General features: G+C 47.4%; 8 protein-coding genes across 8 annotated transcripts; 4 read left to right on the top strand and 4 right to left on the bottom strand.

Annotated features, from left to right (window-relative positions):
- Positions 1 to 72: 72 nt before the first annotated feature.
- RhiXN_00249 (ion transport domain-containing protein) lies at positions 73 to 2,009 on the bottom strand (the record flags this gene model as incomplete). The annotated part of the gene is made up of 12 exons (XM_043320068.1): positions 73 to 378; positions 434 to 594; positions 643 to 656; positions 714 to 733; positions 786 to 864; positions 914 to 1,015; positions 1,067 to 1,114; positions 1,161 to 1,198; positions 1,255 to 1,433; positions 1,492 to 1,508; positions 1,762 to 1,800; positions 1,852 to 2,009. The coding sequence occupies 12 exons, from the start codon at positions 2,007 to 2,009 to the stop codon at positions 73 to 75; spliced, it is 1,161 nt and encodes a 386-aa protein (XP_043179080.1).
- A 151-nt stretch (positions 2,010 to 2,160) lies between these two features.
- RhiXN_00248 (kelch repeat-containing protein 3) lies at positions 2,161 to 5,210 on the top strand (the record flags this gene model as incomplete). The annotated part of the gene is made up of 19 exons (XM_043320067.1): positions 2,161 to 2,196; positions 2,257 to 2,370; positions 2,439 to 2,459; positions 2,517 to 2,583; positions 2,637 to 2,701; positions 2,758 to 2,780; positions 2,835 to 2,950; positions 3,004 to 3,044; positions 3,103 to 3,162; positions 3,220 to 3,310; positions 3,367 to 3,454; positions 3,505 to 3,630; positions 3,689 to 3,725; positions 3,779 to 3,927; positions 3,977 to 4,118; positions 4,191 to 4,303; positions 4,359 to 4,707; positions 4,759 to 4,882; positions 4,933 to 5,210. 19 exons carry the CDS (start codon positions 2,161 to 2,163, stop codon positions 5,208 to 5,210), a joined length of 2,040 nt encoding a protein of 679 aa, XP_043179079.1.
- Positions 5,211 to 5,291: 81 nt separating this feature from the next.
- RhiXN_00247 (uncharacterized protein) lies at positions 5,292 to 6,530 on the bottom strand (the record flags this gene model as incomplete). Its single annotated transcript, XM_043320066.1, has 7 exons — positions 5,292 to 5,551; positions 5,607 to 5,693; positions 5,754 to 5,846; positions 5,904 to 6,039; positions 6,092 to 6,210; positions 6,264 to 6,322; positions 6,385 to 6,530. The coding sequence occupies 7 exons, from the start codon at positions 6,528 to 6,530 to the stop codon at positions 5,292 to 5,294; spliced, it is 900 nt and encodes a 299-aa protein (XP_043179078.1).
- Positions 6,531 to 6,957: 427 nt separating this feature from the next.
- Positions 6,958 to 8,134, top strand: RhiXN_00246 (uncharacterized protein; the record flags this gene model as incomplete). Its single annotated transcript, XM_043320065.1, has 2 exons — positions 6,958 to 7,555; positions 7,617 to 8,134. 2 exons carry the CDS (start codon positions 6,958 to 6,960, stop codon positions 8,132 to 8,134), a joined length of 1,116 nt encoding a protein of 371 aa, XP_043179077.1.
- A 299-nt stretch (positions 8,135 to 8,433) lies between these two features.
- On the bottom strand, positions 8,434 to 11,089 carry RhiXN_00245 (peptidase family S41 domain protein; the record flags this gene model as incomplete). The annotated part of the gene is made up of 15 exons (XM_043320064.1): positions 8,434 to 8,491; positions 8,545 to 8,566; positions 8,620 to 9,005; positions 9,059 to 9,167; positions 9,223 to 9,364; positions 9,420 to 9,470; positions 9,523 to 9,596; positions 9,651 to 9,717; positions 9,777 to 9,896; positions 9,947 to 10,270; positions 10,333 to 10,493; positions 10,543 to 10,601; positions 10,654 to 10,669; positions 10,723 to 10,864; positions 10,922 to 11,089. 15 exons carry the CDS (start codon positions 11,087 to 11,089, stop codon positions 8,434 to 8,436), a joined length of 1,899 nt encoding a protein of 632 aa, XP_043179076.1.
- A 491-nt stretch (positions 11,090 to 11,580) lies between these two features.
- On the bottom strand, positions 11,581 to 12,851 carry RhiXN_00244 (mitotic checkpoint protein BUB3,1; the record flags this gene model as incomplete). The annotated part of the gene is made up of 6 exons (XM_043320063.1): positions 11,581 to 11,598; positions 11,649 to 12,313; positions 12,365 to 12,447; positions 12,496 to 12,626; positions 12,682 to 12,779; positions 12,830 to 12,851. 6 exons carry the CDS (start codon positions 12,849 to 12,851, stop codon positions 11,581 to 11,583), a joined length of 1,017 nt encoding a protein of 338 aa, XP_043179075.1.
- A 376-nt stretch (positions 12,852 to 13,227) lies between these two features.
- RhiXN_00243 (short chain dehydrogenase) lies at positions 13,228 to 14,083 on the top strand (the record flags this gene model as incomplete). The annotated part of the gene is made up of 4 exons (XM_043320062.1): positions 13,228 to 13,321; positions 13,378 to 13,609; positions 13,665 to 13,833; positions 13,892 to 14,083. The coding sequence occupies 4 exons, from the start codon at positions 13,228 to 13,230 to the stop codon at positions 14,081 to 14,083; spliced, it is 687 nt and encodes a 228-aa protein (XP_043179074.1).
- Positions 14,084 to 15,549: 1,466 nt separating this feature from the next.
- Positions 15,550 to 18,019, top strand: RhiXN_00242 (Fungal Zn(2)-Cys(6) binuclear cluster domain; the record flags this gene model as incomplete). The annotated part of the gene is made up of 11 exons (XM_043320061.1): positions 15,550 to 15,636; positions 15,702 to 15,800; positions 15,850 to 16,313; positions 16,377 to 16,494; positions 16,551 to 16,715; positions 16,776 to 16,939; positions 16,992 to 17,091; positions 17,149 to 17,299; positions 17,358 to 17,492; positions 17,557 to 17,741; positions 17,831 to 18,019. 11 exons carry the CDS (start codon positions 15,550 to 15,552, stop codon positions 18,017 to 18,019), a joined length of 1,857 nt encoding a protein of 618 aa, XP_043179073.1.
- Between the last annotated feature and the right edge of the window lie 281 nt (positions 18,020 to 18,300).

Genomic DNA, 18,300 nt, shown 5'->3' with positions numbered 1-18,300 from the left:
TAAATTACACACGTTCTGGCAGTCAAATTTGAATAAGACCATAAACACAAGACAAACCATATACAAACTCTTCTATCCACCCAATGTATCAATAGAGCTTTTTGCGAGAAGTTCTTTGACCATTTTCAGCTCCTCTGCCTGTATCCTTATAAGTTCGGCCAGCTGGTCGATCTGTTTGCTCAATGCTTGCTGATTTTGAGCCAACTTTAGGTTCGTTAAATCCTTCCTCCTCTCGCTCGTGTTAGGCGAGATGTTGACTTCATCATCTAATGGCACATAACTAGCGGACCTTGCTCTAGAAAGCGGCGTTCGACTGAGCAGGGGAGTATCATTCAGGTGTCGCCTTGCTTCAGCCACCGCTTCATCATTACCCTGAAGCTGTTTGGTTGTTTAATTCAGTGCTTTCTTCAGGGCAGTACGATAGTATACCTACCACATTCCCACCCATATACTCCCAGACAGCAGCAAATTCGCGACCCAAGACGAAGCTCGGGAGAGCAATAAGCAAGAGACCAAATAGTAACAAAGGAACTGATAATAAACGGCCCAAGAAGGATCGGGGTATAATGTCTCCATAACCCACAGTGGTAATAGCTATAACAATGTAAGTAAAGGTTTATATGAACCTTGTGACATACTTACTAACGAGCACAAACCTAGTTTAGAGGGTTTATCGTTGGGTAAGTTCATATTTAATATGCTCAAGTACTCACCAGGCTGCCGCCGGAATGGACTAAATTAACCAAAATAAGTACCAATTCACGTACAGGGTATGCAGAACCTACATCGAACTGAGTGGGATCACCATCTGAATTAACAAACGCCTCGAGTGTTGTATCCCAAGTTCCACGCTCAGCGAAGTAACTATTAGCAATGCTCAGCGTCCCAGAAACGTCATAGTTAAGAGACCCACATCAGGGTTGAAAATACCACCAACGTTGTCATTACGAAGAATCCCAATGCAAATAGAGCGTCTCTTGATCTTTTGACTGCTAGGAACATGACCTCGATCGTACTAAGTGCGGTAAGTTAGTTCAAATAGGGAGACTAAGTGTTATACACGCACAGCAGAATGGTATTGCTGTATCGAAATGGTCGAAACACTCGCAAAAGCCTGTACTTATTATCAGAAGTATTCGGTGCCACAGAAGCTGACATACCGAAATACCCTTAAGATCGAGAATCGAAAGATGGCTGTCTTTATGCGATGATTGGTGTCGATCCCTTTACTTATTAGCTATAGAAAATACTTACCATATCGAATTTCAGTATGAGCAAAAGATAAAAGGGTAGTATGGCGATTAGGTCGAGGATAGGAAAGAAACTGGTGGCCCAACTCCAGAGCTGTGACCAAGTCTCAGAATGTGCGAAGCAGCGAGCTCCATATTCAAGCGTAAATAACGCAACCAGAGCAGTTTCGATACCAAACCAGACTGGCTTGCCGTAGGTGATCAGTAAGCCGGCATCATGAGGATTATTTGCTTTACATACCTCGTTCGCTAGATGACCTAAAGGCGGGAAGAGTTTCCAGAGTAGTAACACATGCCGAAAACGCGATGAGGAATGTTGAGAAGAAGTGAATCACAAACGCGCTTGTAGATGAATTGGGCTAATGCTGGAGATAAATATACTTGCAGTGGCATATTAGTTTTGAAAAATGAACCTGTTCCATTAATAAGTACATTTCCCTCCGTATTCTGTAAATAAGAACAGCGCTGATTTAGTTACCAAAATGATGAATGCGTGATGTGGGATACTCACATTTGAATGCGAGTCGCATTCGTATCTAGGTCCTCAGGGCTATAATATTCTTCGTTTTGTCCTCACTCTGGTAGCGTTACCATAGCTTACCGGATATGTATATCACCACTAGGATGTCTCCGCCTTCGAGTTCTCCGCTCTTGTTCTACTACAAATTGTTCAGATACAGTGCCATTGGACGGTGAGCCTCCCATTTCCCTGAGGGGTATGTCAGGAGCTGTGGAAGGCCCTGCTTCTGATTGAGTCATGACTATACGAAACTAGTGCCTAACAGAGATTTCAGGAACAAGTATGTGGGGAGGCGTGGAAAGAGACGACGCGAGGCACGTGATGCGTGGTAAGCCCAGGCTACATTAGCGCCAGATCGTTCTAAGTTCGACCCAATTTCTTCACCCCCATATGGCCAAGGCTAAAGCAGGTAAAGCGGCTGCCAAGGTGAATTATAGCACCTATATGTAAATTGCGTTCCTACTAACTCTAATCAACTTCTACTAGGCTGCGAAGAAAGCCAAGGCGAATGAGAAACAAGCAAAACGAGAAACCAAAGTAGCCAAAAAGGCCAAAGGAAAGGAGGAGGGGGGTGATGACTTGGAAGCTATACTCGAACAGGTCTGTAGCTGCGTAAATTACCTTCGCACACATGGCCGCTAAAATACTATATTGCACAAGTAATGTAGATGAGACAAGATTGGGAAAAGGTGGGGGAAATTGGCAATCTGATTTCGTAGATGCCTATCTGACTATGGAAATGCTAGGCCCACAAAGTTACCGAAGAGATCAGCACTGGACCACCTTCCCGAAGGGCAAACTCTACACTCACGGGTCAGTGGATTCACTAGACACTGGTACTAGGCGCTGAAGTCCCAGGGGCGTAGCTTGTCCGAGCGGAAATTATTTGTGGTGCATTGGCGGGGAATACTTCAGCGAAGATGGAAAAGCTGTGAGTAGTATGAATGTGCGCAACACAAAGGGTCATTTAATTTGGGAAATTTTCAGCATTTCTACAACGATGTTTATCGGTATGTAGCAAAAACAAGAGTCTAATTGACATTGACATCTCACATTGACCATAGTTATTCCCCAGACAAGAATGAATGGCGCCTGTATACCTCGCCTACATCCCCATCACCCCGTTCCGCGCACGCAGTTGCCTCAAGCCCAGCCAGCGGAGGACAGCTGTTTTTATTCGGTTCGTATATATAATCACTAACTGAGCACCAAGTCCGTTGAATTCATTCGCAGGTGGCGAATTTAGCTCGTTAAACCAGACCACCTTCCATCACGTGAGTATTTGCTAGCCGTGCATGGTTTGCATGGTTTGGATACTGATCCACCGGTCAGTACCGGGACTTTTGGGTATTTTCTATTGAGACAAAATCGTGGGAAAGAATAGAGACCAAAGTTTGCACCCTCAGATCCGGCCTCGCGCTTCTGTGACTGATAATGGTATGCATACAGACAAGCCCGAGCGCTCGCTCCGGGCACAGGATGGCAATGTGGAAACATTACATCTTGCTTTTTGGTGGATTTAATGATCCAGGAATCAAAAGTAAGCGTATCTACAAGTGCCTAGTCTATTGCGTACACTTTAACCTTATTGTTCAGCCAAATACTTTGATGATCTTTGGTTATTTGACACCCAGCTATATACCTGGAAGCAGATTGAATTTGGACCTACTGCTAAGAGGCCATCGTGAGCACTACAGATCCTATTCTAGATCGTCTATCACTTAACAGTCCTAGTGCAAGGAGTGGATTTTCCTTTATCCCGACTGCGGAGGGTGTGATACTGCATGGAGGCTACGTCAAAGAGTATGTCAAGGGAAAACGGGTCGAGGGCAAAGCGCTAGAGGACACCTGGCTTCTGCAGTGCGTATAAATACTTGTGTTATAAAGTGTGGGAGTCACCGTAATGATTAATGATTAGAATGAATGCAGAAGATCCACTGAAACCAAAATGGGAGGTGAGTTGTATAACCTAGTCTAAAGTTGCGTATCTCATCATGACGCGTCATAGAAACGCAAGAAGGTTGGATATGCACCAACGCCTCGATCTGGATGCACGATGGCACTCTGGGCCTCCAGATCAACAGGGGTCATGTTTGGGGGTGTCTATGACGAAGACACGAGCGAAGAAACCATGGAATCTGTCTTCTATCAAGACATGTAAGTTACCAATCACCCAAGACTGCGGTTTTGACTGATGTCAGTACAGGTACGGGTACCAAATGACAGGAAATGGGCGCTGGATCTCCCTGACTCTGCGAAAGCAAAAACAAAAGGGGAAGAAGCCGCAAATAGCTCAGCAGAAACCGCAAAAGGATGGAAGTGACACAGACATGGATGAAACAGATCAGGTGAGGAAATATCTTGCCGCGCATAGCATGTACTGCATTGGGGTATTGATTGGGAGATGAATGTACGTTCAGCCACAGTCTGCTCCCAAAGTAGCAACCCCGGGCACTCCGACAGAACCTGAGCAGACAATACCCTTGCCGAGGTACAACGCCCTCTTAGCCGTACTTCGCAATACCCTCTATATGTGAGTCTAACCCTAGCTTTGAGTCAGGAGTTCATTCCTAACCAATAAACCTCAGATACGGAGGAATTTTCGAGCGTGGCTCCCGCGAATACACCCTGGATGATTTTTATTGCCTCCAATTAGACAAGCTCGATCGGTTTGTCTGTCTGAAGCCATGCGATGTTGTTTTTGCGGAGAATGACGACAGCTCCTCTGATGACTCAGATGACTCGGAGGGAGATAGTGATGGTAGTGATGGAGATGAAGATGAAGATGAGTATGGAAGCGAGGGTGAAGAAAGAGGGTCCGTTCGTAATGAAAAGGAAAATCGAAAAGAGGTTACACCCATGGAGACTGACGACAAGCCAGAGCCAGAGAAAGAGCCAGAAGTTGACGAGAATGATGATGCTGAGGATGCTGAGGTTGTGAGTCAAGTCGCTCCTTATTTTAATGCATCTAACTTCAAGATAAAACAGGATGAGCTGACAAAACAAGCTCAAACATTTCTGGGGGTTTCCAAAGATACGACTCGATCTGCGGAAGAGGCTATTTCTACCCCTCTTCCAGGGGAGACTCTGGCCATGTTCTATGCGCGCTCCCGTAAGCTAATTATATAATGCGCATACAAACTAAGTTAATCGGAAGTGTAGGCGAGTACTGGGCGCAGAAAGCACATGAAAATAGCGACAATCGTGGCAAATTGTTGAGGCGGGATGGATTTGCTCTTGCTGAAGAAAGATATGGTCAGTCGCTCCATACAAATAACTCTGATACAATCCTCAATATTGTCAATACTATCACAGAGACATACAGGCCAGTGCTAAAAGAAGTAGAAAGAATTCTGGAGGAGGCAGGATTAGATGCAGAGGAAATCAAACGTGTGGGTACAGGAGGTGGAACGAGCAGTGGGAGCCGCAACCGACGGTAACTCGGCATCCTGGTGTTGTTTAATCTACAATGAATGAACGTGTTGAATCTAGAAGCAAGTAAATCACAACGTGGTGTTGCGCTATGACGAAGATGTGTCAACGTCCATTTCCTCAGGGTTAGGTTGATCTTGGGATGGATGATCTTGGGAGGGTGGCTCTGAAGAGCCCGGTATCGGTGAGAGTGGTGAATGTGAGGCGCGTGATGCCACATCAGTGGTGGGGGTAAACAGAATCGGAGAGCGAGGGGAAATAGGAATCGGAGAGCGGGGGGAGATAGGAATTCCGGATTTCCTTGTCTTGGGGGAGAGATTCATGTGACCGCATTTCGGACAAATATACTCTGAGCAACATGGATTAGTTGGATTTGCATAACAACCAATTATGATGGTACGTACGGGTAGTCTCCCATTCGCTTTCCTTAACCAAACCATTGTGCGAGAAACATCTCTCACAGATCAGTGCATAACGCGATTGGGCTATTCCTATCAAATGAGATGACATAAGTCCACCATACCTTTCGAAGGACAGATAGGACTACTCACCTACTGGGCTCTCGTCTTCACCCAGCACTTTGTCGGCTACTTTGTCAAGCCACCCCCTCTGTGGCGGTAGCATAGGCCTAGGCGGTGCAGCCCCTAATAAACAAAAGTGTTGGTATCAACGGGAAGCAATACATTAAGATCCTGACTAACCAGGGACTTGGAGCATGTGCGGGGAGCGAGTGTCAAGGGGCGGTTGTACCCTCTGGTTAATCTGTCTAGCAGGCATACGTGGAGCCGTAGGGTTCATTGTAATGGCGCGTTGTCGCAGGTTAGAGTTGGGATCCTCCTGTGATAATATTACGAATAGCACTCAAGGTAGGTGCATAACTGGTGCTCACCCGCCGGGGGGACTCCGCTTGAGTTTCAATAAGTGCCCTAATCTTGTCAAAGTTGTATTTAGCCTTCACCTCTTCCACTTTCTTCTTTTGTTCGGCGCGCAACTTTTTTAACTCAGCCTCTAAAACCTCTAGTGAACACTTGCAGTGCAGCATGATTCACATGTATGCATACCTTCGAGCGCCTCTTGCCGTTTGTACCAGGACTGGACCAGCCTTCTGACCTGGTATATCCTTTCGATCGAATTCCCGTAAGTTCAGTTACTGCCGCAAAACAGAGAAGTTTTATTGCTCACAAAAAAGGGCCAAGGACTGCTGGCGTCAGGAGCACTACTTTGTCAACCGACTTTGGGATTCTCCAGTTCCAAGGTGTTTGGTGGCCCTCGAAGGAGGGAAGTACAGAAGTGAACCAAGCAGCAAGATAGATACCCCAGATACCCATAGAGTAGAGCGAGAACAAAAGGCTTGCTCTTTTTTCGCGCAGTCGGATTTCTGAGAGATGTTCATCCCTGGTGCGGATAGACTCTGCTATGGCTTCAAGAACTTCTGTATCGCTGGGAGCCTTCTAAAATTTCCGGTAATCATCACCGAATTGGATTATAGAATTTACTTGCCTTGGACGAAAGCCACGAGAACAAACCCATGATGGAGGTATGCAGCAAGGCACTGCGTCACACGTTGACCCCAATTGTTCGAGTGTGGAAATTCGCTGGCATTGACATATCACGTGGGTCGTGCAACAAAGCCCTGGCTGCAAACAATCCCAAATGACAATCGCTAGCCCCTAACTCCTGACTATTTGTAACTTTAATATTAGACATCCTCCGCCCCACTCCCGCCCTTGGCTACCACCAACTCCGGGCTTATGCATGGTCCAACTTGCTGTTATTTTCGGGTTTTTGTCTGAATATGCTCTCAAGCGACTCCGGAATTACTCATACTTGCCCATGAAGAATAGACCAGATTTACCTGTTTCGGTAGACTTTATCCTTGTCAACACGGACGAAGAAGAATCCGAGGTGCTGCCAGAGTTTGACCTGAGTAACGCCGATTCAAAAAACAATCCCTCGCTCCACGCTGAAGACCAGCTATCCAGTATACCTTCAATTATTGATTCCGATACACTACCTTCAGCTGCCTACCCTTCGGGAAACTTCTTAGATCTACGTGCTACCTATCATTCTCTTCCGCTTCCTATGGGGATATCTGGCGGCCCCGAGCTCTGCATTAGTACAACTTTCAAGGGGTATCATACAGTACCGCTCGCTCCATCTATCTACCTAGTTCTCGGGAGCTGTGCCCTCATTGCGACCATATTTCTTGTCTTCAATAAGTTTAATAATCAAGGTTTAGTACCCAATTCTTTTGGTGAGGGCGTGGATATAAACAATACTTTCATTTCTACAAGAGCAGCTCCAACTCCAGAGGCGGTTTTGGAACACACTCTCGAACTGTATGGATATATTGGTAGTGCCCAATCTCATTCAAAATATATTTATCGCCGCTAATATTTGTCTAAATTCTTCAGTAGATCCGGACCCAGAAGATGCCATTTTCAACTTTTCGCAATGCTCTTCACCTTCAAACAAGAGGCCAAATCCTCCTGCTCTTATCCGGAAAGCTTTGCACAATAGAGTTCTTAAGGATTTAAACATTGTGATCTGTAACCCAGTTTCGAGTACCCGGATGACCAAAGAACGTAATATCCTGGGAGCTCGTTTTTCGTCATCGGCTAATTCGACTTTCGCTGTGAACCTCGTGGCGAGAGCCAACAGCAGACCGATAGTACATATGCCCACACGAACTTCACTTCCCAGCATTTGCACTCAAGCTAGCGGTCTGTATGAACCAGCTGTACCACGTCCAATTCAAGTGTGCCTTGGAATTAGGCCTGGTGTCCTACCTCAATTTGGATCCACTATGGGATGGGTGAGCATTGATCACGTACACCCTGGTGGTAACTTGGACGTTTGGACAGGCGATGGTGTCACGTCATGTTCCTGTCGACACCAGGCCCATTGCTCCTATGCAGCATCGATGTTTTAGCTCTTCCCCTCTCAGGTCTAGTTATACGGCTACTTGGTGTAGCTCTCCCAATCTGTGGGCGTTGCTACCAGATGATTCCGTAATTCTAGCTGATGGGCTGAAAGGGAATGCGCAGGCTCATTTCTGGTAGTTAGAGCGTAGAAGCAAAGAAATGTCTTTGCCATTTCGCTACATGTATGCGTACTTAGCCAATGTTCTTAACTCGCTTCGCACACCCGGATCGAGGAGAAATTAGGCCTATCCATTAAAACACGCGTTGTACAAAGGAATGGAAAAGCCAGCGCCAGTTAGCTTGGAATTCAATTGGGCCAGAGCCTCTTAGAGACGTCTTTCCAGAGCTCGATAGGGTTATTGACACTGAATAATGAAGTCAGTAAAAAAACATGGGAAAGGGTCGAGCGGCAACTTACGTATTGGGGAGAAGAGGGAAAGCTGTAAAGTATATCGTTAGCATGGCTGTAAGAGACAAGTGTATAAGATCCTACCAAATTGAGCGGGATGAGTCTTGAACTCTTCGAATTGATTCTGGTCCAAGATCGAGTATCCTAGCTTCCAGGTAATACCTTGGTAATTATCGCCGATAAAATCGGCAGGCGCAAGCGGATCGTTTTTCAACCCAGCAGTCTTAACATCACTATCAATGGCAGCAAAGTTGAGCGACTGTCCGCCGACAACACCACAGTACTGCTGGGTAGTTCCGGGCTTTCCGCCAACAACCACAGTTTTAACGTTGTACTTGGTGCGCATGGAAATAGTGAACAGGCTGCATGAGGAGGCGCAACGTCCATTGTTCATAATGGCGATGCTATCGAACTCGAAGGGTCTAGTAGCAGGAGGAGTGAGGTCGTAAGGAATGCAGTCATCACCGATCCTTAAAATAGCAATGAGTAATGAGGTAAGCAATAGAGGGTAAGCAGCAATTACTTTTGAGAGAATTTGTCAGGAACATCATTGATGCGCATGTTGATTGCGGGGTCGAGCCAGTTGAAGTTGGCGGGGAAGCGCTGGGATTTAGTATCGCGCCAGCCAAGAGCTACCCAGGAAGTTAGTCAACCATGGTCCGAGCATTTGTAAATAAACAAACTCACGGTTGTAAAGCATCTCCCCATTGGGGTCAACACCCGTGCTGTTAGCAACTATCTTGGCCGTGATCTTCTGGGCCAAATCTTGTGCGCGCACGCTACCATCTAAACCTGGCTGAGGCTCAGTCCCTGGACCAGGACCAGCGAGCTAGGACGGAATTCAATACTTTGGTCATGCCAACCGCTCCAGCAAGTCGACTCACCACACGATGGAGCCAAGCAGCAAGGCAAATGTAACCGCCACCATTGTTAGTCTAATGAAGTATGATCAAGCTCCGGTACAGATTCTAAACCCAGGTTACTTACAACATCAACCAACAGACGAGTGGCACCTTTTGCTTTGACAGCGTCGATACCGTCAAGTATACCCTTTTGAACACCTAGAAGTCCATCGAATCATGAGCAATAATAGAAGCGCGAAGATGTCAACGCACCGGAAAAGCTTCCAGAGAAGGAGCCCAGGACTAGTACAGCTGTCTTCTTATCGTCCAACACATAGAACTGCAAGGCCCCGGTCCCGCTGACAGGGGTAGAGGGGCGAGGCGAGACGGCAAGGAGACGTCGAACAAAGGTCCGTCAGCGACAAGGCCCGAAATCGGCTGCCGACGACCATTGATGATAGGGGCAATTTCGGGGTCAGGTTGGAAGCGAGGTTTGTCGGCTACAGCCTTAGCCTTTGCCTGAATCTTGTTGTAGTACGAGGCGCCATTGGTGCCGGAAGTGGCAACACATTATTAGCCCAGAGTGACTTGGCATCGGTAAAGGCAACTGTAGCAGAGCCAATACGGGAGAGGTAGGGGACAACGTAGGTCTCCTCGGTGTTAGTACCGTTGCGAACCAAGCGAAGGGTAACCGAATCGCCTTTGACAGGGAGAGGCCACTGAGCAAAGTCGCCGAGGCGGTATGACCACTCAGAAGCGGCGCGTTGATAGGACGAAAAGAACGAGTTCTGACGGGTAGTTTTGGCTTGATATCCTCCAGTAACAGCGGCGCTGTCGTCAACGACAGCCCAAGGGTCCCTGCCATTGATAGCGGTAATACGGGCGCCATTGAACTAAAATGAAAGTTAAACTTGAGCGCTACCATCAAAAACGGTACTCACGTCGCTCAAGTTACGCCCAAGAGCCGCTTGCCACTTGCTACCGCATCGCTTCCGAACTCGGCTGCTGCCACAGTGGACGCCTCTGGCACAATATGAATGTTTTGGACATCCAATGCATCCGGGCGCGCGAGAACGGCGAGCGGAAAAGGGAGGTATGTCACATACAGCGAGTCGTCTGCAGATGGTCTTAGAGTCGTATCCCAAGTGTTTGTCTCAAAACTTACAGCAGTAGTTAACATACCCAGCGTGCCCATCGTTCAGCCGCTTGACGGACTTTGAGACACTACATTTATAACCATCAGTGGATGGGTAACAGTTTTCTGGGACCTGCTTACTCCTGGTGCAACGTAACTAGTAGTGGATGTTAATACGAGGATGCGACTCCCATATCACAAATTACTCACAGTCACTATCATATCTGGTACTACCAATGCGGCGCAGTTCTCCTTGAATGTCGACAGTGTCATCAGTGAAAGGATCGGGCATGTTCAAATGAAAGGAGACCGAAGTGTGGAAGTTGAATGTCTTGCTCACAACATCCACAACCTATTTTTTTTTCTTTGATCAGTACGAGATATTTATGGAAGAGCTCACTGTACTCACGTTGTTGCGCAAAGTTTCATTGTAAGGGAACGACTGAAGACAGCTTAGGACCTGGGAAGGCTTGTACCATCCTTTTGGAGCAATGGTCGCACATGGGTCGCTCTGACGGGGTTGAAGAGGGGTACCGGCAACAAACGCCGCAGTTGCAAGGGCGAACAGATGGTACATGTTGAAGCTCACTTCCGAACCAGAAAGAAAGACCACGAACCAAGAGGGGGAAACCTGAGGATGAAACGGCTGCTGAAAACTCAGTGCCATTTCTACTCGAACTCGAGTGTCGAGATTCCGTAATCAGAGTAATTGAGAAAAAAATCAAATTTGCGTTTGCACGTCGTGGGTACTGTCGACAAACTATGGTAGCACGCGCCACGACCGGAAGAAGGTAGTTAGAAGCAACAGCCCGCGCTTCGCGTTCGGATTTTGGAACAGTTCCAAATTTGAAATATGCCGAATATGTCAATGGCCCGCACGACTTGGTATTATTATATCTCTGCGCCAAGCCAATGCATGTGCTCCCCAGGTCGGCAATCAAGATGCGACATATATTTCAAAGTAGTCGTGCGATGTAGCCCACCAATACAAAGTCCCAAAAACAATCAAGGTGGAAGCAAAAACTTGACGGAATATAAAACGAGCGATAGAATGATATGCGAGATAGCTCAAGATTGCGATTTCGCCTACGGTCCATGAGTCCCAGTAAATCCTACACTAGATACGTGAGACGTACCTTGACTTCACCTCCCACATCTCGAATAACAACCCCTGGCCGCGACCGTTTTCCGCCTTCTTCTCCTTCATCCCACATGTACCCAATTCCGACCGCTAGCTTGTTTCCCGTCGAGTTAAAGCTGAGTGCGCTGACAGCCTCCCGGTAACGAGGCGTTTGCCTCAACCTCTTCTTAGCTGTGTGATCCCAGAAACAGACAGTCCCATCGGAGCCTCCAGATGCAAATGTTCCATATGTTGGATGGAATGCGAGTGAATTGACAGACCACACTTGATCTACGTCTTTCTCGGTGGGGGAAGGTCTACGATGGCATTTAAATGCATAACGCTTGCTCTGAACTTCGGGTGATGGGTCAAAATATTCGACGGATACACGCCCTTCGATTGACGCGCACGCGTATCCTTGACCATTCAGCATGCACGCAATGGCTCGTGTCATGTATTTGAGACTACTCTCCCGAATCTGTAGAGGCGAATCCATTCTACGCACGTCAAATATGTGAACCAGTCGGCCAGCCAGGCCAACTACAAGTTTGGTCCCAACAATATCCATCCGATAGACGCGCTCCACCTGTTCAAATGAGCCCGCAGAGGTTCCATTTCCATTTGCGCCACGCGAATCCCAGATTCTAAGTGTTTTATCCCAAGATCCTGTTGCGAGCATATCTGGCAACAAATAAGGCAATGAATGGGAACGAATAGCATGGAAAGACTCACTTGTGTCTTTATTGAAGGAGACACAAGACACTGTTGCGTCATGAGTCCCTAATACATTCATTTTTTCCGTTTCTAAATCCCATCTGACGAGCAATTGGTTCAGTTCTCAGTCGCTATCTGAGGCAACTCACGATCGAATCCATGTGTCCAAACCACCTGTAAAGGCTTGATTGCTGTTTGAAAAGCAACAATCCAATACCGCTGCTTTGTGTTGTAAAGTAGAACGGCAATCGTTCTGAACAATATCGTATAATCTCGCATTCTAAATCAAATCGAAGTTAGATCAAACTACATACGAACATAAGCAATAAATTCACGCTATCCCATGAAGCTGCAAGCAGGAGTTGAGGATTCGATGGCGAAAACCTCAGGGCTGACACCGTATCTAGAGGCTGTCCATCGAGCTCAAACTCATCTAGATAGATTCAGCAGGCTAACTCTCATCCCTTGGTTTGATTACTCAACTCGTAGCTTGTTGCTCAGACATGGGTGCGTTCGATGCCGCTGAGAGGCTAGGGGACGATACTACATCACGTAAGCTAGCATGCTTCATCACGTGCTAGGCTCGTCTGGAACTACTTAGTACCATAACTGGTAATCTGGCCGTGCTCGATCGCGGTCGATTTGGCCCAGGGTTTGTGCTGGTTCGCGCCGATCTTGATCTCAGACTACGTCACCTTGCTGTGCGCAGTGGAAGCTATTCAACAGCCAGACATAAGTTGCACGGCCCCGCGGGAGTTCTAGGTCAAGACCTCCACCCCTCCACATTTGAGCGCCTACTACTCTGTAAGCTAATTCCCGAGGTCTTCTCACTCGACGTTCGGTGAAACACCTAAGCACTAGTGACTCGTGTCCCTACAATCATGCCGTCTCTCTCCGTAGTTCGCGCAGCAAATTTAGCATCAGTCCCAAGATATCGCCCTACGGCATTGTTCCTCGGTGGAACAAGCGGCGTTGGTAAGTCGGAGCAGCCAATGTCTAATAATAGCATTCACACATTGTACCGTCCTCAGGACAGGCAGTGGCAGAAGCCTTGGCTCGAGTGACTAATGGCAATTCCCACATCGTTCTATGCGGCCGTAACAAGTCTGCGGCCGATAAAATCATCGAAGGGCTTCCACAAACCTCAAATTCCAAGTATGAATTCGAACAGTGCGATGCTACCCTTATGTCAAACGTGCGGAGTACTACATCATCGCTTGCGGGCCGTCTCACTAAGCTTAACTATCTGGTTCTTTCCCCTGGGTGAGTAATATGTAAATTATGGAGTCAACCGGCTGACCGATCAACCTTCGTTCAGATTTCTGACGCTCAAAGGGCGTGATGAAACATCTGAGGGCATGGACAAGAAGCTTGCGCTTAATTATTATGCTCGCTGGAGATTTGTATACGATCTTATGCCACTACTCGAAAAAGCCAAGGCGCAAGGTGAGGAGGCACGGGTTCTAACTGTCCTGGCCGCCGGCACAGTAAGCCGTATCTTCCCTGCCGTGTGTGTGTGCGGAAGTCTAATCCTACACGGGGCAGAACGGGAAACTTGATGAAAGCAATCTAGATCTCAAGAAGGGGTACGGCCTCAAGGCCGCGGCAGATAACGCGACGGCTATGAACGACTACATGGTCGAAGACTTTGCCGCACAACATCCTAATATGGCATTCATTCATGCGTACCCCGGTATCGTTCGAACCCCACTGCTTACTGACTTTCATTGGTCATAAAAATTCTTATGCCTCTTGTTCACTTAATAAGTGTATCGCCTGCTGAGTGTGCTCAGTGGATGTTGTATGCACTTTTCGACCCCAAGTTTACCAAGGGACCATTTTTCATGTGAGCGCTCAATATTCGAATTTAGACGCTCACAGCACACTGAAAGCACACTTCCTAGAAACAATCACGCAGAGGACGCCGGTGCAAATAAGTATAGCACACCAGCCTTGAGGAAACTTGTGTGGGAACACAGTTTGACGAGGACAAGCGAGGCACGTACCTGACAATGTGTAATTTGTAACTTCCGAACATGTAAAAATAGTTTTAAATATATCACTTCCCAAAAACGTACTTCCGTGGAAGCGGCCAGGAGACCGAGTGAATGTCCGAAAGCAAGTACAAAGAATCACGCCAATCATCTTTCTATAATTCTATTTGCGACTTCGTCTAACGGACGTGCATATTCGTACTTGCCTCGGATGCTATCAATGACTCAAACAAACAAGTATGTATAGGAAGACTAAAATCCGCCTGGCACGCTCGGTCACACCAGACCGAACGAAACTCCAGGGCGCCGGATCTGGACTCTACCAACACCTGAGTAAGGCCGTTGGATGACAACACACGCCAGCCTATGTTGTTTGTTGTTGACGTCGAAACCAGTCTGTTAGGACACGGATCGGGCTGAGAAGGCCGAGCTACTTGAGTGGACTGCGCCATTATTCTCATCCCGGCCATTACGGGGATCAGTCAGCAAAATAATTTGATCTAGCATCTCCCAGAACAACACAGTAACACACATTTCTACTTGGAGGTATCAACTCCTATATGACTAAATGACGGATTCTATCTGCCTCAAAGAATCACACTTGCAAGCAGCAAGAAATATGTATAGATTATCTGACAAACCTCTGCTAGCAGTCAAAGTCCAAGAGCGATATAATGGAATTGTGAGCATAGGCTAACCACCAAATTCTTTCTTAGTCTAATAAATTTTAATTGAACAGCCGCGGGACTCGCGGTCCAAACTCTGCAGCAACAAGCCCAATCGGGGATCTTGATTTACCGAATGATCGATGTAACTTCCGGCTAACTGGGACAACACGGGAGCACGATATGGGGCCTTGTGGCACTACCCAAATAAGCTTGGTGAAATTGTCAACATTCGTAGTTGGCTGTACGGGCAAGTATCCTCCATGGGAGCCATACCAGGGTCACCCTAGTGTACCATATTAAGGTATCGGTGCTTCTATGATCGCGCGCAAATCTCACATGGTCTCCATCCGCTTCTCATGGCTGTACGCCTGATTACAGAGCGCTTATTTCTTTCATGCGTAAGCATTGAGAACCTTGCCCAATCAAAAAAAGCTAGGCCTGCCGTTTGGATCATTACGCGCCCAAAGATGCCGAGTCTCACTCCATAAAGTCTCGTCTTGGACAGTCAGCGAGTCCTAATATCTTCAGGCACCACCTAGCAATGGAATGCTCGACACCGGAAGCTCGCAAGGTAGCTGTCCAAGGCAGACGCGGATATGCATGCACATTCTGCCGACGTCGCAAGTTTGTGGGTCGCTTTGAGCCTGTATTATTTCCGTGCGAGCTTTCTCACTGAATACTCTATGTGTCTAGAAATGCGACGGACGAACGCCGTGCAAGTCTTGTATCAAAAGCAAGCAGACGTGTAACTACGACAATAGTGCTCACAGGACACCGACTCAGCTCCTACAGGTAAGCCAATAGCCCGAGGTACAAACTTGTCCTTACTAAATTCTCGTAGGATCGCATAGACGAACTACAGAATAAAATAAATACTATCGAGTCCAGTCGCAGAAACTCTCCTAGAAGTCCACCGACCAGAAGGCAACAGAGTGTTCCCTCTCAGAGCAGGTTCCCCATTACCAACAGTTATAGTGAGGGGGAGTACGTGTTCTCTTCTAGCGAGTACTCTACACCCGGACCATCCCGCTCCCTTTTCGTTAGCCCATCAAATGCGCCATATGTGGCTGACTATGTTACCTCGGATTGCTCATCCTCTTGTTCCTCGTCTTACGGCGCTGCGTTTGGGGTTGATGGGAATTATCTTCCTAATGCTATGGCTGGCTCCACCTCATTGTCTGGTAGTCCATCAACTGCTTGGGATACTCCCGCGTTTGAGTCAGGATCGCCCCAGTTGGTAGAGCCACAAGCCAATCACATCCTTGGGAGCGATGGAAGCATTTCTCCACAATTGGCGGAACAAATGTGAGCGATACTTCTGAGCTGCGGCTGATTGTGCTTTGTCATTGATCAGTATTTCTGAATCAGCATGTGGAACTTCCTGGCCCACCGATTTCGATGCGGCCTTGAACACATTGACAGGCTTCAACAGCACAATTTAAATACACAGCGACACCCTGCACTACTGTCAGCGGCGTACTTGTTGGTGAGTTATTACGAAACATCTGCGCATGTATGCGTCATGACCATGTGTATCCACAGGGCTGCTTTTTTTCCTTAGACGGATCACTCGCTGGTCTAGAGCCTCTGTTCATCGAACGGACACGTCGGGCCCTTGAAGATGCAATTGATCTTACACAAGATTTTTCGTACTCTATTGATTACCTCTTAGCGAGCGTCATGCTCGCGTTGTACTACTACTTCAAGGTAAGCTTTCGGAGCGTACACTTCCGTATGGGAAAAGAGCCTAATCCTATTTAATACAAGGGACGGCTACTAGAGGGATATCACCGGGCTATTAGTGCAGTTCGGTTCGCGGTCAATCATGGGTTCCACGCCATCGCACCCCTTTCTATTGGCACTTCGAACATGCAAAACAACGTTCATGCCGCCGCTGTGTACAACCAAAAGGATAGAGTATGTGCTTGGTGGTAAGTGTTAGAGTATACTTTCAGGTCATGATTCTAAAATCGCCGCATATAGGTTCACTTTCTTTATTGACCGATGGGGTTCTCTCCTCACCGGCCTTCCCTGTGGCATTGCGGATGACGATATCAAGACCCCCTGGCCGCAGACACTGGATGTAAATCAGCTTCATATTCTATTCAAGGATTTTAAGTTAATCTAAGAGTTATTGTAGGATATCATTGATCAGGTTCATACTAATTCGGTGCCATCACTCTATTCGTCGGGGTCCGAGGTGCCCGATCGTATATCAAGCCCATATTACGGGTATGCCCTCAAAGCGCTGGCTCTCCTCGACCGGGCGTCAGTACAAGCTAGTAGTGCCCGTACGTCATTCCCTACAACCATGAGGCCCGAATCACACCTAATAAACTCATTTTTCAGACACCACTCCACCAGAGATCTGGGCAGCGAAGCATACAAGCATAAAGAACGCCATCGCACGTTTCGCTAATGAGATAGAGGCAATTCGGGAAACGACTAATGTAGGAGACGGAGCTACGCTGTCTCTTGTGTACAGTAAGGACGGGTTTTTTCTGGCCTTTATATGTGTCACTTTCTGATCATTCCCGTTTCTCCACAGTCATTGTATACGCGGCCACTTGTGCATTACATATGCCCTACATTCGACAATGGGCGCATGACGACAGCCGCACTTCTGAGCGCAATCATCTCCGCTCAATATGCAAGGATGGAGCCTCTACAGCCACGGCCATTTTGCGCAACCTACGCGAGGTAACCGCGGTTGTGATCCCAGTGTGGCAGGGTGTAAGTCAGCATTTCTTGTGGTTCACTACGCCACCCCCCCCCCTCCCGAGTAACCCAGATCTGATGCTATTTCTGTTGGCGTTTTTTAGCTACCTCTCGCGGCATTATGCGAGTACCTGCTTCAAGAGCGCGACGACCTGATCGATGAATTAGATTTCGCCGAGCAGGCCGAGGTTGACAAACAATTGGATGAGATGGTGGGGTGGATGCATGATATGCGTGGTACATTCCCCGTACTGGGAATGCAGGCCGATAAGCTTGATACAAAGCGTAGATGAGAATTCCCAAGTGCCTATGCCTATGTACCAGGCCATGACCAGTTCGGGTCTTATGATTCTGTTATTTATTCCTTATGGCCAGCTGTGGTAGATTCATTGTATTAGTAGCGTATTTCGTTTTTACACATTCTATTTTAGTAATACAGTAGACGCATCATGATATCACTTCCCCAAAAGTGGAGCGTAAACCGCATTTTGGCCTGCTCCGTTGTTTATCTGTTTACCGCCAGAGGTGGAGTGTGCTTTGGAGCGCGCGAGTAGCACACCTTCCTGCGAATTGC

Source organism: Rhizoctonia solani, chromosome 4 (genome assembly GCF_016906535.1).
Source record: "Rhizoctonia solani chromosome 4, complete sequence".
NCBI lineage: Eukaryota > Fungi > Basidiomycota > Agaricomycetes > Cantharellales > Ceratobasidiaceae > Rhizoctonia > Rhizoctonia solani.
The sequence above is the reverse complement of the archived record's forward strand: the minus strand, read 5'-3'. Positions and strand labels throughout refer to the sequence as shown.